The sequence below is a fragment of the Mustelus asterias genome, chromosome 26, assembly GCF_964213995.1.
Source record: "Mustelus asterias chromosome 26, sMusAst1.hap1.1, whole genome shotgun sequence".
NCBI lineage: Eukaryota > Metazoa > Chordata > Chondrichthyes > Carcharhiniformes > Triakidae > Mustelus > Mustelus asterias.
The window spans coordinates 38,551,259-38,571,899 of NC_135826.1; the positions used below are offsets into that span (position 1 = coordinate 38,551,259).

The following is a 20,641-nucleotide window of genomic DNA, read 5'->3' on the forward strand; positions in this document are numbered from 1 at the left end:
TAGGATACATTTCATCAGGCCCAGGGGACTTATCGACCTTCAGTTTATTCAAAACTGCCAATACATCCTCCCTCCGAACATCTATTTCCTCCAGTAAAATATACTGTTCCCAGCTAAACAACCCCCTATGGTTTCCTACATTTTACCTCCTTCCCTTTTTGAGTAAGGATGTTATTTTAGCATTTTTCCAATCCACCGGAACCATTCCTGCATCCCGTTCTAGGCTTGACACAGAAAGCAAGTATGCTCACATGATGCTGGACCTTGCAGCTTTCCAACACCTGCTGTGGATTACTCCTTTGGATGGTGAGTTGAAAATACTGAGGCCTTCTCAGTTCCGGAACTTCCAGCACACCTTGAGACACACAGAGATACTGCTTGCCTCTAGCTTCCAGCTGCACCTCACAAACAGCAGAATTTACACTCCAGGGAGAGACAGAGAACACTGCTTTCAGTCTGCAGTCCAAACAGCTTCTTCCCAAATTGAAACTAAAGCCTTGTATTTCCCTGTGGGGGGGGGAAAAAACTGTTTAAAGGCACCTGACCTGTCGATTATTCCTCACCCAATAATTCCAAAAGGGTCATAAAAGTCCAGGGCACTGCATTAGGCCAAATTAAAAATAAACGTTGCTTCAATTATCCTGCTCCAACAACAATAAAAAAATACCGGTACAGACAGCATGGCAACAATAACAAAAAGGCCAGACCTGCTTCAAAAAACAGCAGAGAACTTGATTCAAATACATTTTTTAAAGGCACAGTATCAGCACACCTCCCTTATTACCTGCTGTACCTGCATATTATTATTCTGTCTATCATGCACGAGGACACCCAGATCCCTCTGCACTGAAGCACTCTGAAGTTTCTCTCCATTTAGATAATAATTTGCCTTTGTATTTTTCTTACCAAAATGGATAACCTCACCCTTATCCATCTGCCAAATTTGCCCCATTTGTAAGCTTATTTCATTATTGCAGTTTACTATCCCACTCATTTCAGTGTCATCTGCAAATTTGGCTATGGTATCTACTATCACCGCATCCAAGTTGTTGATATAGATTGTTGGAGCCTGAGGACCAAACCTTGTGGCACCCCACTAGTTACATCTTGCCAACCCGAAAAAGACCCATTTATCCGGTCTCTCTGCTTTCTGTTGGTTACCAATCCTCTATCCAAGTGAATAAATTACACGAATCCCATGTGAACTCACCTTGTTATTAATCTTTTGTGTGGCATTTAATAAAATGCCTTCTGGAAGTCCAGATATACTACATCTACAGGATCACCATTATCTACTTTGCTTGTTACATCTTTGAAGAACTCGAGCAAATTAGTCAAACATGATTTACCTTCATAAAACCATGCTGACTCTGATGGATTGTATTTTGGCTTTAAATGATCTGTTATTATTTCCTTTATAATTGATTCTAACAATTTCCCAACGGCAGATGTTAAACTAAATTGGCCTATGGTTTCCTACATTTTACCTCCCTCCCTTTTTGAGTAAGGATGTTATTTTAGCATTTTCCCAATCCACCGGAACCATTCCTGCATCCAGGGAATTTTGGAATATTGTAACCACTATCTCCAACCATTTCCTTTAAGACCCTAGGATGTAGGCCGTCAGGCCCTGGGGACTTGCCTGCCTTCAACCCCAGTAGTTTGTTCAATGCTTTTTCCCGAGTGACGTTGATAGTTCAAAGTTTCTCCTTTTCTATAACGTTTGCATTTTCTGTTACCTTTGGGATAATGCTCGTGTCCTCTGGCGTGAAAACTGAGGCAAAATATTGATTGTGTCTCAGCCATTTCTGCATTCCCCACTATTAGCTCCTCAGCCTCCTCTTCCAAAGGACCAACATTCACTTCAGCTACTCTCTTCCTCTTTATATACTTATGCTTTTGTTTTCCTTGTTTTATTTTGCGCTAGTTTTCTTTCATAATTTACCTTTGCTCTTTTTGTTACTTTTTAATGTACTTTTGTTAATCTTTAAAAATTTCCCAATGCTCCAGTGTGCCACTGGCCTTTGCAATACGGTATGCCTTTGTTTTTGTCTATATGTTATCTATAACTTCCTTGCTTTGCAGGGAAGTCTTTCCAGATTCTTACCATCTTTACTCCTCGCTGGAATATATTTTAGTTGGGGGGATTTGAATATCTCCTTAAATAGCTGTTCATCACCTGTCCTACCTTATAGACTTCCAACCCAGTCCACTAGAGCAAAATCTGTTCTCATGCCCATGTAACTTCCTTTGTTTAACTCCAGAATGCTAGTGTGAGACTCCAGCTTCTCACCCTCAAACTGAATTTGAAATTCTAGCATGTTATGATCACTCTTCCCTAGAGGACCCTTAACTATGAGATCATTTATTAGCTCTACCTCATTACATAATGCCAAATCTAGAATAGCCTGCTTCCTGGTTGGTTCCATAATATATTGCTCCAAAAAATAATCTCTAATACATTCAATGAACTCTCCCTCGAGGCTACCCTTGCTGATTTGATTATCCCAGTCAATACGCATGTTAAATTACCCATGATTATTGCCGTACTTTTCTTACAAGCCCTCAGTATGTATTAGTTTATACTGTTTGCAACTGTGGAACAATTGTGTGGGGATCTATAGATTACAGCGCCAGGGACCCGGGTTCAATTCGAGCCTTGGGTCACTGTCTGTGTGGAGTTTGCACATTCTCCCCGTGCCTGCGTGGGTTTCCTCCATGTGCTCTGGTTTCCTCCAAAGATGTGCAGATTAGGTTGATTGGCCATGCTAAATTGACCCTAGTGTTAGAGGATTAGCAGGGTAAATATGTGGGGTTACGGGAATAGGGCCTGGGTGAGATTGTGGTCGGTGCAGACTCAATGGGCCAAATGGCCTCCTTCTGCACTGTAGGATTGTATGGAATATGGGCCAAATGCAGGCAATTGGGAATAGCTCAGTGGTAAAAAAACTGGATGGCGTGGACAGGTTGGGCTAAAGGGCCTGATTCCATGCTGTGAACCCCTATGACTCTTAACTAACAGAGCTACACCACCACCTTTTCTTTCCTGCCAATCTTCTAGAAAAACTGAGTAGCCTTGAACATCCCAAATTCCCAAATCTGATTTCCCTGCAACCACACCTCAGCAATCGCCACTAAATCATACCCATTTGTCTCAATTTTACCTAAAGTAAAGTTAAAGTTTATTTATTAGTCACAAGTCAGGCTTACATTAACACTTCAATTAAGTTACTGTGAAATTCCCCTAATCGCCACAGTCCAGTACCTGTTCGGGTCAATGCACCTAACCAGCACATCTTTCAGAATGTGGGAGGAAACCGGAGCACCCACTGGAAACCCACGCAGACACGGGGAGAACATGCAAACTCCACATAGACAGTGACCCAAGCCAGGAATTGAACCCGGATCTCTGGTGCTGTGAGGCAACAGTGCTAACCACTGTGATACCTTGCCGCCCCTATACTTCCTATTGTATTGAGAAAAGCTGATACGAGCAATTTTATTCGCTTGAACAAAGTACTGAAAATGCTCAGTATAGGAACTCCATGATTCATTTTCTCAATTGAAAGGACCCATGGATTCTAATTGGCCAGCTGTTTCTCTTAGGCACGAGCTACCGGAGGCTGCTCATGGATATATTTTATTATTGTCATCCCAGTGCTCCCCTTTTTAACCTGGAGACCATTGACTGGATGTACTTTTTTTCCAAATGACCCCTGCCAGACAGCAGAGCATGCCTTCTTTTCAAATATGCCAGATGTAACCTCAGCCTTCTCTGATTGGAAACCACACATCGAGCTCTTACTTGGTTTTCCTGCACTGGCACTTCAATATTTAATCCTGTTGTTGATTTTCCCGAGCCTTCTGATATTCAAAGTGTGAGGACAATCAATGATTTGTTTTGTACTTTGGACCTTTTTCCATGTTCTCAGTGAAATAAAGTCCCACCCTCGTCGCCAGTTTTAAAAAAAATAATGTTCTAACTATGTTGGGGGTTGTGGACTTTAAACAAAAAGAAAAACACGTGATTTGCACACACAGATTCAGCACAAGAGGTTTATTGAAAGGGATGTTCTCTGCACAAAACAGAAACTGAAACTAAACCGCAGCCTGTGAAATACCCCAGTGACATCACCTTCAGAGCATGTGACCGGCTGTTAAAGCAACCATGCAACGCTCCCTCTACATGCAACTACTTAAATATATAACACGTGCAATGATTCTTTTCTCCCTTGAATGAGAAGAGACGTCTTGAGCGCTTGTAGGTGAGTGAAGTTACCTGGTACTAACTGCCTCTTTACTTTCTACGCAGCCCATGCTGTACCTGGTCAGCTAGATACAGAATACCTCGAGACTGTCCCCAACAAACACTCCCAGGACAGGTACAGCACGGGTTGGATACAGAGTAAAGCTCCCTCCACACTGTCCCCATCAAACACTCCCAGGACAGGTACAACATGGGGGTAGATACAGAGTAAAGCTCCTTCTACACTGTCCCCATCAAACACCCCCAGGACAGGTACAGCATGGGGGTAGATACAGAGTAAAGCTCCCTCTACACTGTCCCCATCAAACACTCCCAGGACAGGTACAGCACTGGGTTAGATACGGAGTAAAGCTCCTTCTACACTGTCCCCATCAAACACTCCCAGGACAGGTACAGCACTGGGTTAGATACAGAGTAAAGCTCCTTCTACACTGTCCCCATCAAACACTCCCAGGACAGGTACAGCACGGGGTTAGATACAGAGTAAAGCTCCCTCTACACTGTCCCCATCAAACACCCCCAGGACAGGTACAGCACGGGGGTAGATACAGAGTAAAGCTCCCTCTACACTGTCCCCATCAAACACTCCCAGGACAGGTACAGCACTGGGTTAGATACAGAGTAAAGCTCCCTCTACACTGTCCCCATCAAATACTCCCAGGACAGGTACAGCACGGGGTTAGATACAGAGTAAAGCCTGGTGTTATGAAGCCTGGTATGCGCTCTGGGACACGCAGGTATCATCCTTCCTATCAAGTTTAAAGCTGCTAAATTAGTTGGTGATATTTGACCAAGCCTCAACCCAGTTTCAGCGTCAAGCTGACATGTTTGTTCTGGTCCCAGCCAGGATCCAAATTTCAATTCGTGGAAACAGTGGCTGGAGCTACTGTGGAAGGGAAGGACCAAGTGTGACCCAGTGACCAAACACACACTGGGATCGAGCAGGACTGCTACTGCTCTGCTTGTGGGATCCTGGAGACCCGCATGGTTCAGGATTGCTGGGTCAACCTGTCACTGCTCCTGTTTCTGTGTCTTTGAAATGATGAAACAAGTGGACAGAAGCTGCTGCAGAAGCTGGAGATTTAATGGGTCAAAGACTGATTCACGTGAATCAGCTGCCGCAACAATCCTCAGTCCCACAATTAATTCATCTTACCGCAGTCAGCTATATAGGGCAGCATCCAAAAATAATCTGATCTTTTACCTCAGAGAGTGAACAGAATGGAGTGCAATCACATACACCAGAATCCTGAAACAGGTAATGTGGAGCACTGGGAGTCCTCATTAGAAACAGAGTAAAGCACCCTCTACACTGTCCCCATCAAACACTCCCAGGACAGGTACAGCACGGGGTTAGATACAGAGTAAAGCTCCCTCTACACTCTCCCCCATCAAACACTCCCAGGACAGGTACAGCACGGGGTCAGATACAGAGTAAAGCTCCCCCTACACTGTCCCCATCAAACACTCCCAGGACAGGTACAGTACGGGGTTAGATACAGAGTAAAGCTCCCTCTACACTGTCCCCCATCAAACACTCCCAGGACAGGTACAGCACGGGGTTAGATACAGAGTAAAGCTCCCTCTACCCTGTCCCCATCAAACACTCCCAGGACAGGTCCAGCACGGGGTTAGATACAGAGAAAAGCTCCCTCTACACTGTCCCCCATCAAACACTCCCAGGACAGGTACAGCACGGGGTTAGATACAATGCAAAGCTCCCTCGACACTGTCCCCATCAAACACTCCCAGGACAGGTACAGCACGGGGTTAGATACAGAGTAAAGCTCCCTCTACACTGTCCCCCATCAAACACTCCCAGGACAGGTCCAGCACGGGGTTAGATACAGAGTAAAGCTTCCTCTACACTGTCCCCATCAAACACTCCCAGGACAGGTCCAGCACGGGGTTAGATACAGAGTAAAGCTCCCTCTACACTGTCCCCCATCAAACACTCCCAGGACAGGTACAGCACGGGGTTAGATACAGAGTAAAGCTCCCTCTACACTGTCCCCATCAAACACTCCCAGGACAGGTACAGCACGGGGTTAGATACAGAGTAAAGCTCCCTCTACACTGTCCCCATCAAACACTCCCAGGACAGGTACAGCACGGGGTTAGATAGAGTAAAGCTCCCTCTACACTGTCCTCATCAAAACACTCCCTGGACAGGTACAGCACGGGGTTAGATACAGAGTAAAGCTCCCTCTACACTGTCCTCATCAAAACACTCCCAGGACAGGTACAGCACGGGGTTAGATACAGAGTAAAGCACCCTTTTCGATATCAATAACATTGAAAAAACTCTATTGTGAAAAACACTCCCAGGACAGGTACATAGTGACCGCAATGTTAGTTATGATCAGGGTTTCGGATTTTTTTCCTGGTTGTAGCTCATTAACCAGGTTGTTAATAATAGGGTCGGAATATGTGACAAATGATACTTTTCTTCAGGAATCTGTGTCCCATTATATTTCCGAGTTGGATAATGTGATCATATTAATACAGAGCTTAGAGCAGCAACAGATAATCCTGATTGGGATAATCCTCACTGACCAGATTCTGGGGTTAGAGAGTTAGGAGTGAGCATCTGCATCTGAGCCCATTCATCCCATGTGTGAACCTGACTCCACAGGGAGCTGCTGTAACTCTGCATTGCAATAACTGCACACACACAACAAAACATATTTATCAGAATATTTCCTGGGGTAACATCTGGAACACTAAGTGAGGTTAGCGCCCTCTCCCCCTTCTCAACTTAATTTTTCTCCCCTGCCCCGCTGCCTGGACTCCCCCCCCCCCCCCCCCCCCCCAGTTTCTTCCCCCAGCCCCCACGCGAACTCCTCCAGTCTCTCCCTGTCTGCATTCACTCCCAGCTGAAATCACTCTATCTCACCCTCTGTTTCACTCCCTCTATCCCTGCTATCTTTGTTCCTTCCTTTGCATATAGGCAGCGGGCAGAGCTGATCTGTCAGTCTGAATAGTTTGGGGTGGGGGAGGATATGCTGCTTCTGAAATGTTCCCAGCTCTGACCCAGCACAACCCACCTGTCCAAATTCATCAGATTCTCATTCCTCTCTCAGTCGCTGTCTGCTCTCTCCCACATACATACACTCTCTATCACTCTCTCTCTGTCACCCTCACACTATATTTCACAGACTCCCTCACACCATCTCACTCTCGAATATCCCACACTCTCAGACTCTCACACATCCTTGCACACTCTCCCTCACCCACCTCTTCTCGCTCTCCCATCCCTCCTTCCGACCCCCTCTCCCACACTCCCCCTTCCTGCCACTCCTCTCCTCATGCTTCTATCCCACGCCTCTTTCTCAGATCCCTGTCCTGACCCTCCTCCCTTTCCTCCCCCCCCCCCTCGCCGTCCCCTCACCTGACCCCCCTCCACAACCACCTGTTCCCCGCCTCCCTCTGCTCTCCTTTTCTCAGACGCACTCTCACGCGCTCTCCCTCTCTCACACGTTGTCTTCACAAGTTCTCCCAAGGCACACTCTTCCTCTGGCTCGCTCCATCTGGCGCTCGCTCCATCTGGCGCTCACTCTCTCATGCTCGTTTGCTTGCTCTCCCTCACACTCGCTCGCTCTCCCTCACACTCGCTCTCCCTCACACTCGCTCGCTCTCCCTCATATTCACTCGCTCTCCCTCACTCGCTCGCTCTCCCTCACACTCGCTCGCTCTCCCTCACACTCGCTCTCCCTCACACTCGCTCGCTCTCCCTCATATTCACTCGCTCTCCCTCACACTCGCTCGCTCTCCCTCACACTCGCTCTCTCTCTCTCTCTCTCACACTCTCTCCCTCACACTCATTCATGCTCATTCTCTCATGCTTGGTTGGTCTCCCTGTCTCGTGCCTGCTCAATCGTTCTCACGCTCAGACAATCTCTCTCTCACGCGTGCTCGTTCGCTTTCTCTCTGACCTCGCAGTCTCTCTCTCGCCCTGGCAGTCTCTCTCTCGCCCTGGCAGTCTGTCTCTCGCCCTGGCAGTCTCTCTCTCACCCTGGCAGTCTCTCTCTCACCCTGGCAGTCTGTCTCTCGCCCTGGCAGTCTCTCTCTCGCCCTGGCAGTCTCTCTCTCGCCCTGGCAGTCTCTCTCTCGCCCTGGCAGTCTCTCTCTCGCCCTGGCAGTCTCTCTCTCGCCCTGGCAGTCTGTCTCTCGCCCTGGCAGTCTCTCTCTCGCCCTGGCAGTCTCTCTCTCGCCCTGGCAGTCTCTCTCTCGCCCTGGCAGTCTCTCTCTCGCCCTGGCAGTCTCTCTCTCGCCCTGGCAGTCTCTCTCTCGCCCTGGCAGCCTCTCTCTCGCCCTGGCAGTCTCTCTCTCGCCCTGGCAGTCTCTCTCTCGCCCTGGCAGTCTCTCTCTCGCCCTGGCAGTCTCTCTCTCGCCCTGGCAGTCTCTCTCTCACCCTGGCAGTCTGTCTCTCGCCCTGGCAGTCTCTCTCTCGCCCTGGCAGTCTCTCTCTCGCCCTGGCAGTCTCTCTCTCGCCCTGGCAGTCTCTCTCTCGCCCTGGCAGTCTCTCTCTCGCCCTGGCAGTCTCTCTCTCGCCCTGGCAGTCTCTCTCTCGCCCTGGCAGTCTCTCTCTCGCCCTGGCAGTCTCTCTCTCGCCCTGGCAGTCTCTCTCTCGCCCTGGCAGTCTCTCTCTCGCCCTGGCAGCCTCTCACTGTCGTAAACTCATGCTCTTTCACTCGCTCCCTCATGGGCCCTCGCGCTTGCTCACTCGCTCCCTCGCACCCTCACATTTGCTCCCTTGTGTTTGCTCACTCACTGATGCTCTCATGTTCACTCACTCATTTTCTCACTCTTGTGCCCTCATGCCTGCTCTTTCTCACGCTCTCTCACACATAATCTCACGTTCACTCTCACGCTCGCTCATTCATGCTTTCACAGTTGCTCACGCTGACTCGCTCTCACACTTGCTGACTCGCTATCACGCTCTACCTCTCCCCAACTGTCGTTGCTCACCTGCACATTCTAAACCTATGTAAACCAACATAAATAGGAACAGCAGTAAGCCATTTGGCCCCTTCAGCCTGTTCCGCCATTATAGAATCGCAGAGTCCCTACAGTGAAAAATGAGGCCTTCAACAACAACAATCCCACCCAGGACCTATCCCCTTAACCACATGTATTTACCCTGCTAGTCCCCTTGAGTTTTCTCTTAAAAAAGCTCTTATTGTCAGTTTTTATATTCCTCGTAGTTTATTCTCTCGATTATCTTTAGTTCTCCTTTGCTGGATTCTGAGCCACTCTGCAGGATCATACCTGATTTTCTAGCCCATTAGGGGAGGTGGTGCAAAGTGGTATTGTCACTTGATTAGTTATTCAAAGATTCAGGATAATGCTCTGGGGACCCAGTTTTGAATCTCACCACAGGAGATGGTGTCACCTCAACTCAATGAAAAGACATTGGGAATTAAAAGTCTAATGATGACCATGAGACCATTATTGATTGTTGCAAAAACTCATCTGGTTCACTAATGTCCTTTAGGCAAGGAAATCTGTCATCCTTACCTGGTCTGGTCTACATGTGACTCCAGACACACAGCAATATGATTGACTCTTAAATGCCCCTCTGAAATGGCCGAGCAAACCACTCAGTTGTATTCAACTGCCACAAAATCAATAAAAAGGAATGAAACTGGATGGATCACCCAGCATTGGCCTCAGCACCGAAAGCAGCAACGGCAAACTCAGTTCTGTTGATCCTACAAAGTCCTCCTCACTAACATACGGGGCTTGTGCCAAAATTGGGAGAGTTTCAAGCAACAGCTTGACATAGTCATACTGACAGAATCATGCCTTACAGATAAAGTCCCAGACACCAAAACTACCATTCCTAGGTCCCACCGGTTGGACAGACCAGCTGAGATGGTGGCGGCAACATGGTTTACGGTCTGGAGGGAGTTGCCCTGAGAGTCCTCAACATCGACTCTGGACCACATGAAATCTCATGGCACCACGTCAAACACTGGCAAGGAAACCTCCTGCCAATGGCCGCATACCATTCCTGATGAATCAGTGCTCCTCCAGTGGTCATGAATTTGGATGGTGCTGCCTAAGGAACCTTGGTGAGGGTTCTTGCAGTGTATTTTGTAGATGGTACACACACCTAGTTTGTCAGTGGTGGAGGAATCGAATGTTTGTGGAAGGGAAATGTGAAAATTCGCCTACTGCCACAACAGGTCCACAGCAGATGCCATCTCCCAAACCCGGCACTCAACCCTCGAATACCTTGATAACAAAGACACCTATGTCAGACTTCTTTTTATCAACTACAGATCAGCCTTCAACACCATTATTCCCATGAAACTCATCTCCAAACTCCGTGGCCTGGGGCTCGGCTCCTCCCTCTGCGACTGGATCCTGAACTTCCTAACCCACAGACTGCAATCTGTAAGGATAGGCAACAATACCTCCTCCACGATCATCCTGAACACCGATGCCCCACAAGTTATGTCCACAGCCCCTTACTGTACTCCTTATACACCTTTGACTGTGTGGCCAAATTTCTCTGCAACTCGATATTCGGGTTTGCTGACAACACCACCAGAGTGGGTGTGATCTCAAACAATGACGAGACAGGGTACAGGAATGAGATAGAGAATCTGGTGAACTGGTGCAGCGACAATAATCTCTCCCTCAATGTCAACAAAATGAAGGAGATTGTCGTCGACTTCAGGAAGCGTCGAGGAGAACATGCCCCTGTCTACATCAACGGAGATGAAGTAGAAATGGTCGAGAGCTTCAAGTTTTTAGGTGTCCAGATAGAACATAGAACATAGAAAAAATACAGCACCAGGCCCTTCGGCCCACAAGTTGCACCGGTCATGTCCCTACCTACCTAGGCTTATATATAGGCTTACCTATAACCCTCAATCCTATTAAGTCCCATGTACTCATCCAGAAGTCTCTTAAAAGACCCTATCGAGTTTGCCTCCACCACCATTGACGGCAGCCGATTCCACTCACCCACCACCCTCTGAGTGAAAGACTTACCCCTGACATCTCCTCTGCACCTAGTCCCCAGCACCTTAAACCTGTGTCCTCTCGTAGCAGCCATTTCAGCCCTGGGAAAAAGCCTCCCAAGAATCCACCCGACCTATACCTCTCAACATCTTGTACACTTCTATCAGGTCACCTCTCATCCTTCGTCTCTCCAGGGAGAAAAGACCAAGCTCCCTCAACCTATCCTCATAAGGCATGCCACCCAATCCAGGCAACAACCTTGTAAATCTTCTCTGCACCCTTTCAATCATTTCCACATCCCTCCTGTAATGAGGCGACCAGAACTGAGCACAGTACTCCAAGTGGGGTCTGACGAGGGTCTTAGAAAGCTGCATCATTATCTCCCGACTCCTAAACTCAATCCCTCAATTGATGAAGGCCAGCACACCATACGCCTTCTTAACCACCTCCTCTACCTGCGAGGCCGATTTAAGAGTCCTATGGACCCGGACCCCAAGGTCCTTCTGATCCTCTACACTGATAAGAGTCTTATCCTTGATATTATACTCCTTCATCCCATTTGACCTGCCAAAATGGACCACTACACATTTATCCGGGTTGAAGTCCATCTGCCACTTCTCCGCCCAGTCTTGCATCCTATCTATGTCACGATGCAGCTTCCGACATCCCTCCAACCTATCCACAACACCACCAACCTTCGTGTCGTCGGCAAACTTACCAACCCATCCCTCCACTTCCTCATCCAGGTCATTTATGAAAATGACAAACAGCAAGGGTCCCAGAACAGATCCCTGGGGCACTCCACTGGTGACCGACCTCCATTCAGAGAAAGACCCGTCTACAACCACTCTGCCTTCTGCAGGCAAGCCAGTTCTGAATCCACAAGGCAACAGCCCCTTGGATCCCATGCCCTCTCACTTTCTCGAGAAGTCTTTCATGGGGGACCTTATCGAACGTCTTGCTGAAGTCCATGTAAACCACATCTACCACTTTTCCTTCGTCAATGTGGTTAGTCACATTTTCAAAGAACTCCACCAGGCTCGTAAGGCACGATTTGCCTTTGACAAAGCCGTGCTGACTACTTTTGAGCATACTAAACTTCTCTAAATGTTCATAAATGCTGTCCCTCAGGATCTTCTCCATCAACATACCAACCACTGAGGTTAGACTCTCCGGTCGGTAATTTCCTGGGCTATCCCTATTCCCTTTCTTGAATATAGGAACCACATCCGCAATCCTCCAACCTCTCCCGTCTCCATCGACGACGCAAAGATCATCGCCAGAGGCTCTGCAATCTCTTCCCTCACCTCCCACAGTAACCTGGGGTATATCCCATCCGGTCCCGGCGACTTATCTATCTTGATGCTATTCAAAATTTCCAACACATCCTCTTTCCAACACAAACTCAATCTTTTCAGTCCACCTCAATCCTGTAGTACAACCACCCAGGTCTTTTTCCGCCATGAATACCGAGGTAAAATATTCATTAAGCACCTCTGCTATTTCTTCTGGTTCTGTACAGACTTTCTCACCTTCACCTTTTATAGGTCCTATTCCTTCACATCTCATCCTTTTACTCTTCACATATTTATAGAACGCCTTAGGGTTCTCCTTAATCTTACCTGCCAAGACCTTCTCGTGACCCCTTCTGGCTCTCTTAATTTATTTCTTAAGTCCCTTCCTACAAGCCGTATACTCATCTAGATCCCTATCATCGCCTAGCTCTCTGAACCTTCTGTATGCTTTCCTTTTCTTACTAGGTTCAGCGCAGCTTTCGTGCACCACGGTTCCCGTAACCTACCAACACCTCCCTGTGTCATCACCAACAACCTGTCCTGGTCCCCCCATGCCGATGCTATAGTTAAGAAAGCCCACAAATGCCTCTACTTTCTCAGAAGACTAAGGAAATTTTACATGTCCGCTATGACTCTCGTCAACTTTTACAGATGCACCATAGAAAGCATGCTTCCTGGTTGTATCACAACTTGGTATGGCCCCTGCTTTGTCCAAGACTACAAGAAACCACAAAGGGTCGTGAACAGAGCCCAGTCCATCGCTCAAACCAGCCTCCCATCCATTGACTCTGTCTACATTTCCCGCTGCCTCTGAAAAGCAGCCAGTAATAATTAAAGACCCCACACACCCCGGACATTCTCTCTTCCACTTTCTTCCATCAAGAAAAAGATACAAAAGTCTGAGACACGTGTCAACCGATTAAAGTATAGCTTCTTTCCTCAGACCTTTGAGTGGACCTACCTCGTATTAAATTGATCTTTCTCTACACCCTAGCTATGACTGTAACACTACATTCAACACTCTCTCCTTTCCTTCTCTATGAATGTGATGTGGAGTTGCCAGCGTTGGACTGGGATTTATTTGGTAACATGAGTTTTGCTAGGGCTTCTTGAAGCCTTACTTGGTCAAATGCTGCCTTGATGTCAAGGGCAGTCACGCTCATCTCATCTCTAGCTTTCAGCTCTTTTGTCCATGTTTGAACCAAGGCTGTAATGAGGTCAGGAGCTGAGTGACCCTGGCAATACCCAAACTGAGTGTCCATGGGCAGGTTGTTGCTAAGCAGGTGCTGCTTGATAGCACTGTTGATGACCCCTTCTATCACTTTACTGATGATCGAGAGTAGACTGACGGGGTGGTAATTGGCTGGGTTGGATTTGTTCTGTTTCTTGTGTCCAGGACATACCTGGGCAATTTTCCACATTGCTGGTTAGATGCCAGTGTTGTAGCTGTAGCTGTGGCAAGTTCTGGAGCACAAGTCTTCAGTACTATCACTGGAATTATGTCATGGCCCATTGCCCTTGCAGCATCCAGTACCTTCAGCTGTTTTTTGATGTCATGTGGAGTGAATCGAATTGACTGGAGATTGGCATCTGAAACGTTGGGGACCATTGGAGGAGGCCAAGGTGGATCATCCACTCGGCACTTCTGGCTGAAGATTGCTGCGAATGCTTCAGTCTTATCTTTTGCGCTTTGTGCTGGGCTCCTCCATCATTGAGGATGGGGATATTTGTGGAGCCTCCTCCTCCAGTGAGTTGTTTAATTGTCCACCACCATTCATGGCTGGATGTGGCAGGACTACAGAGATTAGATCTGATCTACTGGTTGTGGGATCGCTTAGCTCTGTTTGTTACTTGCTGTTTATGCTGTTTGTGTTTTAGCTTCACCAGGTCGACACCTCATTTTTAGGTATGTCTGGTGCTGCTCCCGGCATGCCCTCCTGCACTCTCCATTGAGCCAGGGTTGATCCCCTGGCTTGGTGGTAATGGTAGAGTGGGGGATGTGCCGGGCCATGAGGTTACAGATTGTGGTTGAGTACAATTCTGCTGCTGCTGATGGCCCACAGCGCCTCATGGATGCCTAGCCTTGTGTTGCTAGATCAAAATCTATCCCATTTAGCACAGTGACAGTGCCACACAACACGATGGAGGGTATCCTCAATGTGAAGACAGGACTTTGTCTCCACAAGGACTGTTCTGCAGCAGGCAGGTTGGTGAAGATGAGGTCAAGTACATTTCCCCTCATGTTGGTTCCCTCACCACCTGCTGCAGTCCCAGTCTAGCAGGACCCGGCCAGCTCGGTCTGTGGTGGAACTACTGAGCCGGTCTTGGTGATGGACATTGAAGCCCCCACCCAGAGTACATTCTACACCCACCACCCTCAGTTCTTCCTCCAAATAGCGCTCATCATGGAGATATACAGATTCATCAGCTGAGGAGGAGGGGACAATAAGTGGTAATCAGCAGGAGTTTCCTTGTCCATGTTTGACCCATTGTCATTGTCCTGAAACTATTCGTTTCTCACTTCCTCTCTTTATGCATCTTCTTTGCATGCCCTCCAAGCTCCTTCTGGAGTCTACCCTTCTGGCTGTATACTTTCCTCTCCTCCCTCTCCCTTCCTTCACTCTTTCCCTCTTGCCTACTGTCTTTCTTCCCTCTTCCTAGTTCTCGCTCTGTTCCTCTCATTCTCGTTACCCTCTCTCTTGACTCTTTCTCTGCTTTAGTTCTCTCTCTGCTAAGATATTTCCTTTTGGCCTCATTCTACACATCAGCCGATTCCTTTATTCCAGCGCTGGGCTCCCTCTCCTCCTGCCCCATTTTATTTCTAGTCTCTGCTGGTGAAGGATTGATGTATTAAATGTCTGCTCTGCTTTAGGAATTGTCCGGAGATCTTCATTCACCCCCACTGCAGCCGGCAAGTGCGAATGGGAGCAGTGGTCCCAAGCTGTACCACACGGAGAGCTGTGATGGGGAGATGGTGCTGGATAGTGCTCAGCTCAAGACGCTCTTCTCCCAGGGGTAGGTTCCCAGTCGCACAAACGCCACCAAGTGGAATCCACCATCTTGATTTATTTCCTCCGACCACGTGCAACCTCACATCCTGTCAACTGACGCAGACAGGAAGTGGACAACAACAGCAAGCCCTCCCTCCAGGGATGATGGAATTGCTAGGCCACTCTGAATTACATTTTCACATTTTCCTCTCATCAAATACTCACTGTAATATTTGGAAAATGGGCAATTTCATTAAGAAATTCCCCCCCCACCCCGATATGGTAGTATTCAGACCCACTGCGCAGGAGGGAGTTCCATGATTTTGACCCAGTGACAGTGAAGGAGCAGTGAATAACTTCCAAGCCAAGACAGAGATAGATAGGTTCTTGATTAATAAGGGGATCAGGGGTTATGGGGAAAAGCCAGGAGAATGGGGATGAGCAAAATATCAGCCATGATTGGATAGCGGAGCAGACTCGATGGGCCGAGTGGCCTAATTCTGCTCCTATGTTTTATGGTCTTTATAGGATGGTGAGTGACTTGGAGGGGAAGTTGCAGGTGATGGTGTCTGCTGCCTTTGTCATAAGAACATTAGAAATAGGAGCAGAAGTCGGCCGTTTGGTACATTGAGCCTGCTCGGATATTCAATAAGACTGTGGCTGATCGGATCTCAACTCCATTTTTTTGCCTTCCCCCCCGTTTATATCCTTTGATTCCCTTGTCAATGAAAAATCTGTCACATCAGCCTTGAATACATTCCATTCAGTGACCCAGACTCCACTGTGCTCTGGGGAAGGGAATCCCAAAGACCCATTCAGAAAAGAAATTCCTCCTCACCTCCGTCTGAGATAGGAGACTCTTTATTTTTAAATGGAGTCGAGTTCCTTAGTTTTAGATTCCCCCACGAGGGCATTTCCCCTGTCACGCCCCCTCAGAATATTTAATGTTTCAGTAAGATCACCCTCATTCTTCTAAACTCCAATGATTATCGGCCCACCTTGTTCAACGTTCCCTCAGAAGACAACACCATCACCCCAGAAGTCAGCCTAGCGAACCCACTCGAGTTGCGTTCCCAGCAATGCCCCATACAGTTGTAACAAGACCCCAATCAGAAGATAAAAGCAAATTACTGCGGATGCTGGAATCTGAAACCAAAAGAGAAAATGCTGGAGAATCTCAGCAGGTCTGGCAGCATCTGTAAGGAGAGAGAAGAGCTGACGTTTCGAGTCCACATGACCCTTTGTCAAAGCCCACCCCCAATCAGAAGTCATATGGACTCGATACGTTAACAAACGCCGGGATTCTCTGGCTTCCCTGTGGTGTGTCTCGTGGCGACAGGAAGTGGCGTGCTGGTGGCGGGATCTTCTGGTCCTACTGCTGCCAGTGGGATTTCCGATCTCCACACTGCCAGGAAACATGCAGCAGGGTGTGCCGTCAACAGGACCAGAACATCACACCGTCTGTTTCTCTTCTTCACAGATGCTGCCAGACCTGCTGAGTTCACCCAGCATGCTGTTTTTATTCGGAGTTGGAAAGCTGATTTTGGAGTCACCTGGTTTCATTCTGAAGTGATTATCAATCCTGGCCAGTTTTATGGCTGGAAGGAGAGGTTAAAGGCACGGTGGCTCAGTGGTTAGCACCGCTGCCTCACAGCGCCAGGGACCCGGGTTCAGTTCCCGGTCTGTGTGGAGTTTGCATATTCTTCCTGTGTCTGCGTGGGTTTCCTCCGGGTTCTCCGGTTTCCTCTCACAGTCCAAAGATGTGCAGGTTAGGTGAATTGGCCATGCTATAAATTGCCCCACAGTGCCAGGGGGACTGGTTAGGGTAAATGCATGGGGTTATGGGGATAGGGCCTGGGGTGGGTGGGATTGTGGTCAGTGCAGACTCGATGGGCCGAATGGCCTCTTTCGGCACTGTAGGATTCCATGATTCTATGAAAATAACTCCCACATGTTGATTGCTCTTCCTATCCACCTTTGCCTCTTCCTCTGAACGATAAACCTCACCCCTCTGACGTTACTGACCCTCTCTTTCTCTCTCGGTCTCCAGTTCCATTGGGGAGTCACAGTGGGAGTTGGAGCTGTTTGCACTGCAGGAGAGTAACGCAAAGCTGGTGCAGGCACTGCACGAATCAAATGTCACTGTCGAGCAATGGAAGAAACAGCTGACGGCTTATAAGGAAGAGACAGAAAAGCTGCGAGATCGGGTGAGGCTCTTGGAGCAGGGGGAGGGTTGTAGGGCTGGGGTGGGGGGAGCAACAGGAAGGCATTTCTCCATTCTTGACCCAGTGTTGATTTGCTCATTCTGTGCCAGCTTGGTGCCTGATCCCAAACAGGGATCTTTGTGCACAATAAGGGTCCAATGATCATAAACAAAGCGATGTTTGCTGAGGCAGTAACAATCCCTTGCTGCTGTCAGCAGGAGGAAATTTCAATAACTGTTCATTGCTGGAGTGAGGTGGGTTCTGATAACGGACTCAGAACCCCGCCTCCTCTACTCCACACACGCACCCACACCCTCTCACACACACACTCACACACCCTCTCACACACCCTCTCACACACACTCTCACACACACTCACACACTCTCTCACTCACAGTCTCACACACACACTCACACACACTCTCTCACGCACACACTCACACACTCTCTCACTCACAGTCTCACACACACACTCTCACACACCCTCTCACACACACTCTCTCACACACACTCTCTCACACACACTCTCCCACACGCACACTCACACACACTCTCACTCACAGTCTCACACACACACACTCTCACTCACACACACTCTCACTCACAGTCTCACACGCACACTCAGACACACCCTCTCACACACACTCTCACACACACACACTCACACACACACACAGTCTCACACACACACACACACACACACTCTCTCCCACCTCCCCACTCCTGTCCCCCACACACATTCTCACACACACACTCTCACACACACACTCACACACACACACACACACACTCTCAGCACTGCCAACAATTCTGTTGGGAGCTATATTAAGAAATATCTCAGAACCCAGCAGCTAATCATTCCTCATGTTCTTTTCCCCAACAACTCACCTCTCTCTCCCTATGCCCTCCCCAATTATCTCCATTCTGCCTCTCTCCCCTCTCCTTTACCCCCACACTCTGCCCTCCCCAATCACCTTCCCACTCTGCTCCCTCCCATTCCCCCCTCCCTCCCTCCCATTCCCCCCTTCCCTCCCTCCCATTCCCCCCTTCCCTCCCTCCCATTCCCCCCTCCCCTCCCTCCCATTCCCCCCTCCCCTCCCTCCCATTCCCCCCTCCCCTCCCTCCCATTCCCCCCTCCCTTTCTCCCCCATTCCTTCCCTCCCTTCAACACCCTCCCAACTCCCCCTCCTCTGCCCCTCAACTCTGCCTCCCCTCAACATACCCTCCCCTCCCTCCTCCCTGTCACCTCCCTCCTCCCCCTCCCCTCTTCCTTCCCCTCCTCTCTCTCCTCCCTCCTCCCCTCCCTCCTCCTCCCCCTTCCCTCCCTCCTGCTCCCCCTTCCCTCCCTCCTGCTCCCCTTCCCTCCCTCCTCCTCCCCCTTCCCTCCCTCCTCCTCCCCCTTCCCTCCCTCCTCCTCCCCCTTCCCTCTCTCCTCCTCCCCCTTCCCTCCCTCCTCCTCCCCCTTCCCTCCCTCCTCCTCCCATTCCCTCCCTCCTCCTCCCCCTTCCCTCCCTCCTCCTCCCCCTTCCCTCCCTCCTCCTCCCCCTTCCCTCCCTCCTCCTCCCCCTTCCCTCCCTCCTCCTTCCCTTCCCTCCCTCCTCCCCCTTCCCTCCCTCCTCCTCCCCCTTCCCCCCATCTCCTCCTCCCCCTTCCCCCCATCTCCTCCTCCTTCTCTCCTTCCTCCTCCCTTTCCTTCCCCCTCCCACCTCCCCACTCCTGTCCCCCACCCACTCCCCTCCCTTTCCCACCCCCTGCCCACTCCCCTCTCCCCATCTCCCCCTCTACTCCCTCCCCCTCCCCCCTGCCCTCCCCCCTTCCAATCTCCCTCTCCCCCTCCTCTCCCTTCACGCTACCCTCTCCCTCCACCACCTCCCCTACTCTCCCTCTACCTCCTCCCCATCCCTATCCCCACTCTCTTTTATCCCTTGCCCCTAACCGCTCCTTCCTGCCCGCACCCCCGCTCATTCTCCAGATTATCGAACTTGAGTCACAAGGTGAGGCTGTTGTAACTGTTGCAACTCAGAACACGGATCTCAGCCAATCAGTGGAAGAGCTGGAGGGCCTTTTAAAGGAAAAAGAGGAGGTAACCTTATCTCTCTGATATCACAGACACACTCGGGGTAATATAGGGGTAATATAGTTGTTGTTGTTCGTGCATATTCACACCCAAACTGTTTCCCTTTGCTGAGCAGAGAGAACCCTGACCCAAGCTAGAATTGGATGCGATTCATTCAATGTATGAGTTTGGCATCGGTGTGTGGCCTCCACCCACCTCAGGATCACATTTTTCCTCCCGCTTGACATCACATCTCTCCTCCCTCCCCTCCTCCCACCTCAACAGTGCCGCGGTCTGCCTGTGCTGCGCTCTGCCCGTGCCACGGTCTGCCTGTGCCACGGTCTGCCCAGTGCCGCAGTCTCCCCGTGCCGTGGTCTGCCCCGTGCTGCGGTCTTTGTGTCCCTGATCGTTTCGTTTTTCTCAGGAAATCCAGATGTTGAGAAGCCAAAAATCTGATGTGAACGAGTTAGAAAGTGACCGGGAAGAGGCGCTGCTCCGACTGCAGGTAGAGGCGGCGGCCGGCAGGGTTGGGGGAGGGGTGGGGCAGGGTTGGGGGAGGTGTGAGGGTGGGGCAGGTTTGAAGGGGGGGTGGGGCAGGATTGAGGGGGGTTGGGGCAGGGTTGGGGGGTGGGCAGTGTCGAGGGGGGAGGGTGGGGCAGGGTTGAGGGGATGTGGGGCAGTGTTGGGGGGGGTGGGGCAGGGTTGAGGGGATGTGGAGCAGAGGTGAGGGTTGGGGGGCATGGTTGGGGGGGGGGGGCGCAGGGTTGAGGGGGGGTGGGGTGCTTGTATTTGATGCCTTGTCCAGTTTCCTCCCTTTTAGAGCTCGGCTGTGCTGTGATAATAGTGTGGTTGAA

The 20,641-nt window shown here is 49.6% G+C and overlaps 1 protein-coding gene across 3 annotated transcripts in view; it reads left to right on the top strand.

Moving 5' to 3' along the window:
• Window positions 1-20,641, top strand: part of LOC144479589 (homer protein homolog 3-like) — a 78,151-nt gene that overhangs the window by 49,572 nt on the left and 7,938 nt on the right. For all 3 annotated transcript variants that reach the window (XM_078198485.1, XM_078198484.1, XM_078198486.1), the window contains 4 exons: window positions 15,410-15,552; window positions 17,578-17,734; window positions 19,704-19,814; window positions 20,212-20,292. In XM_078198485.1, the coding sequence (XP_078054611.1) occupies window positions 15,410-15,552; window positions 17,578-17,734; window positions 19,704-19,814; window positions 20,212-20,292 (492 nt within the window). The remainder of the gene's footprint in view (window positions 1-15,409; window positions 15,553-17,577; window positions 17,735-19,703; window positions 19,815-20,211; window positions 20,293-20,641) is intronic.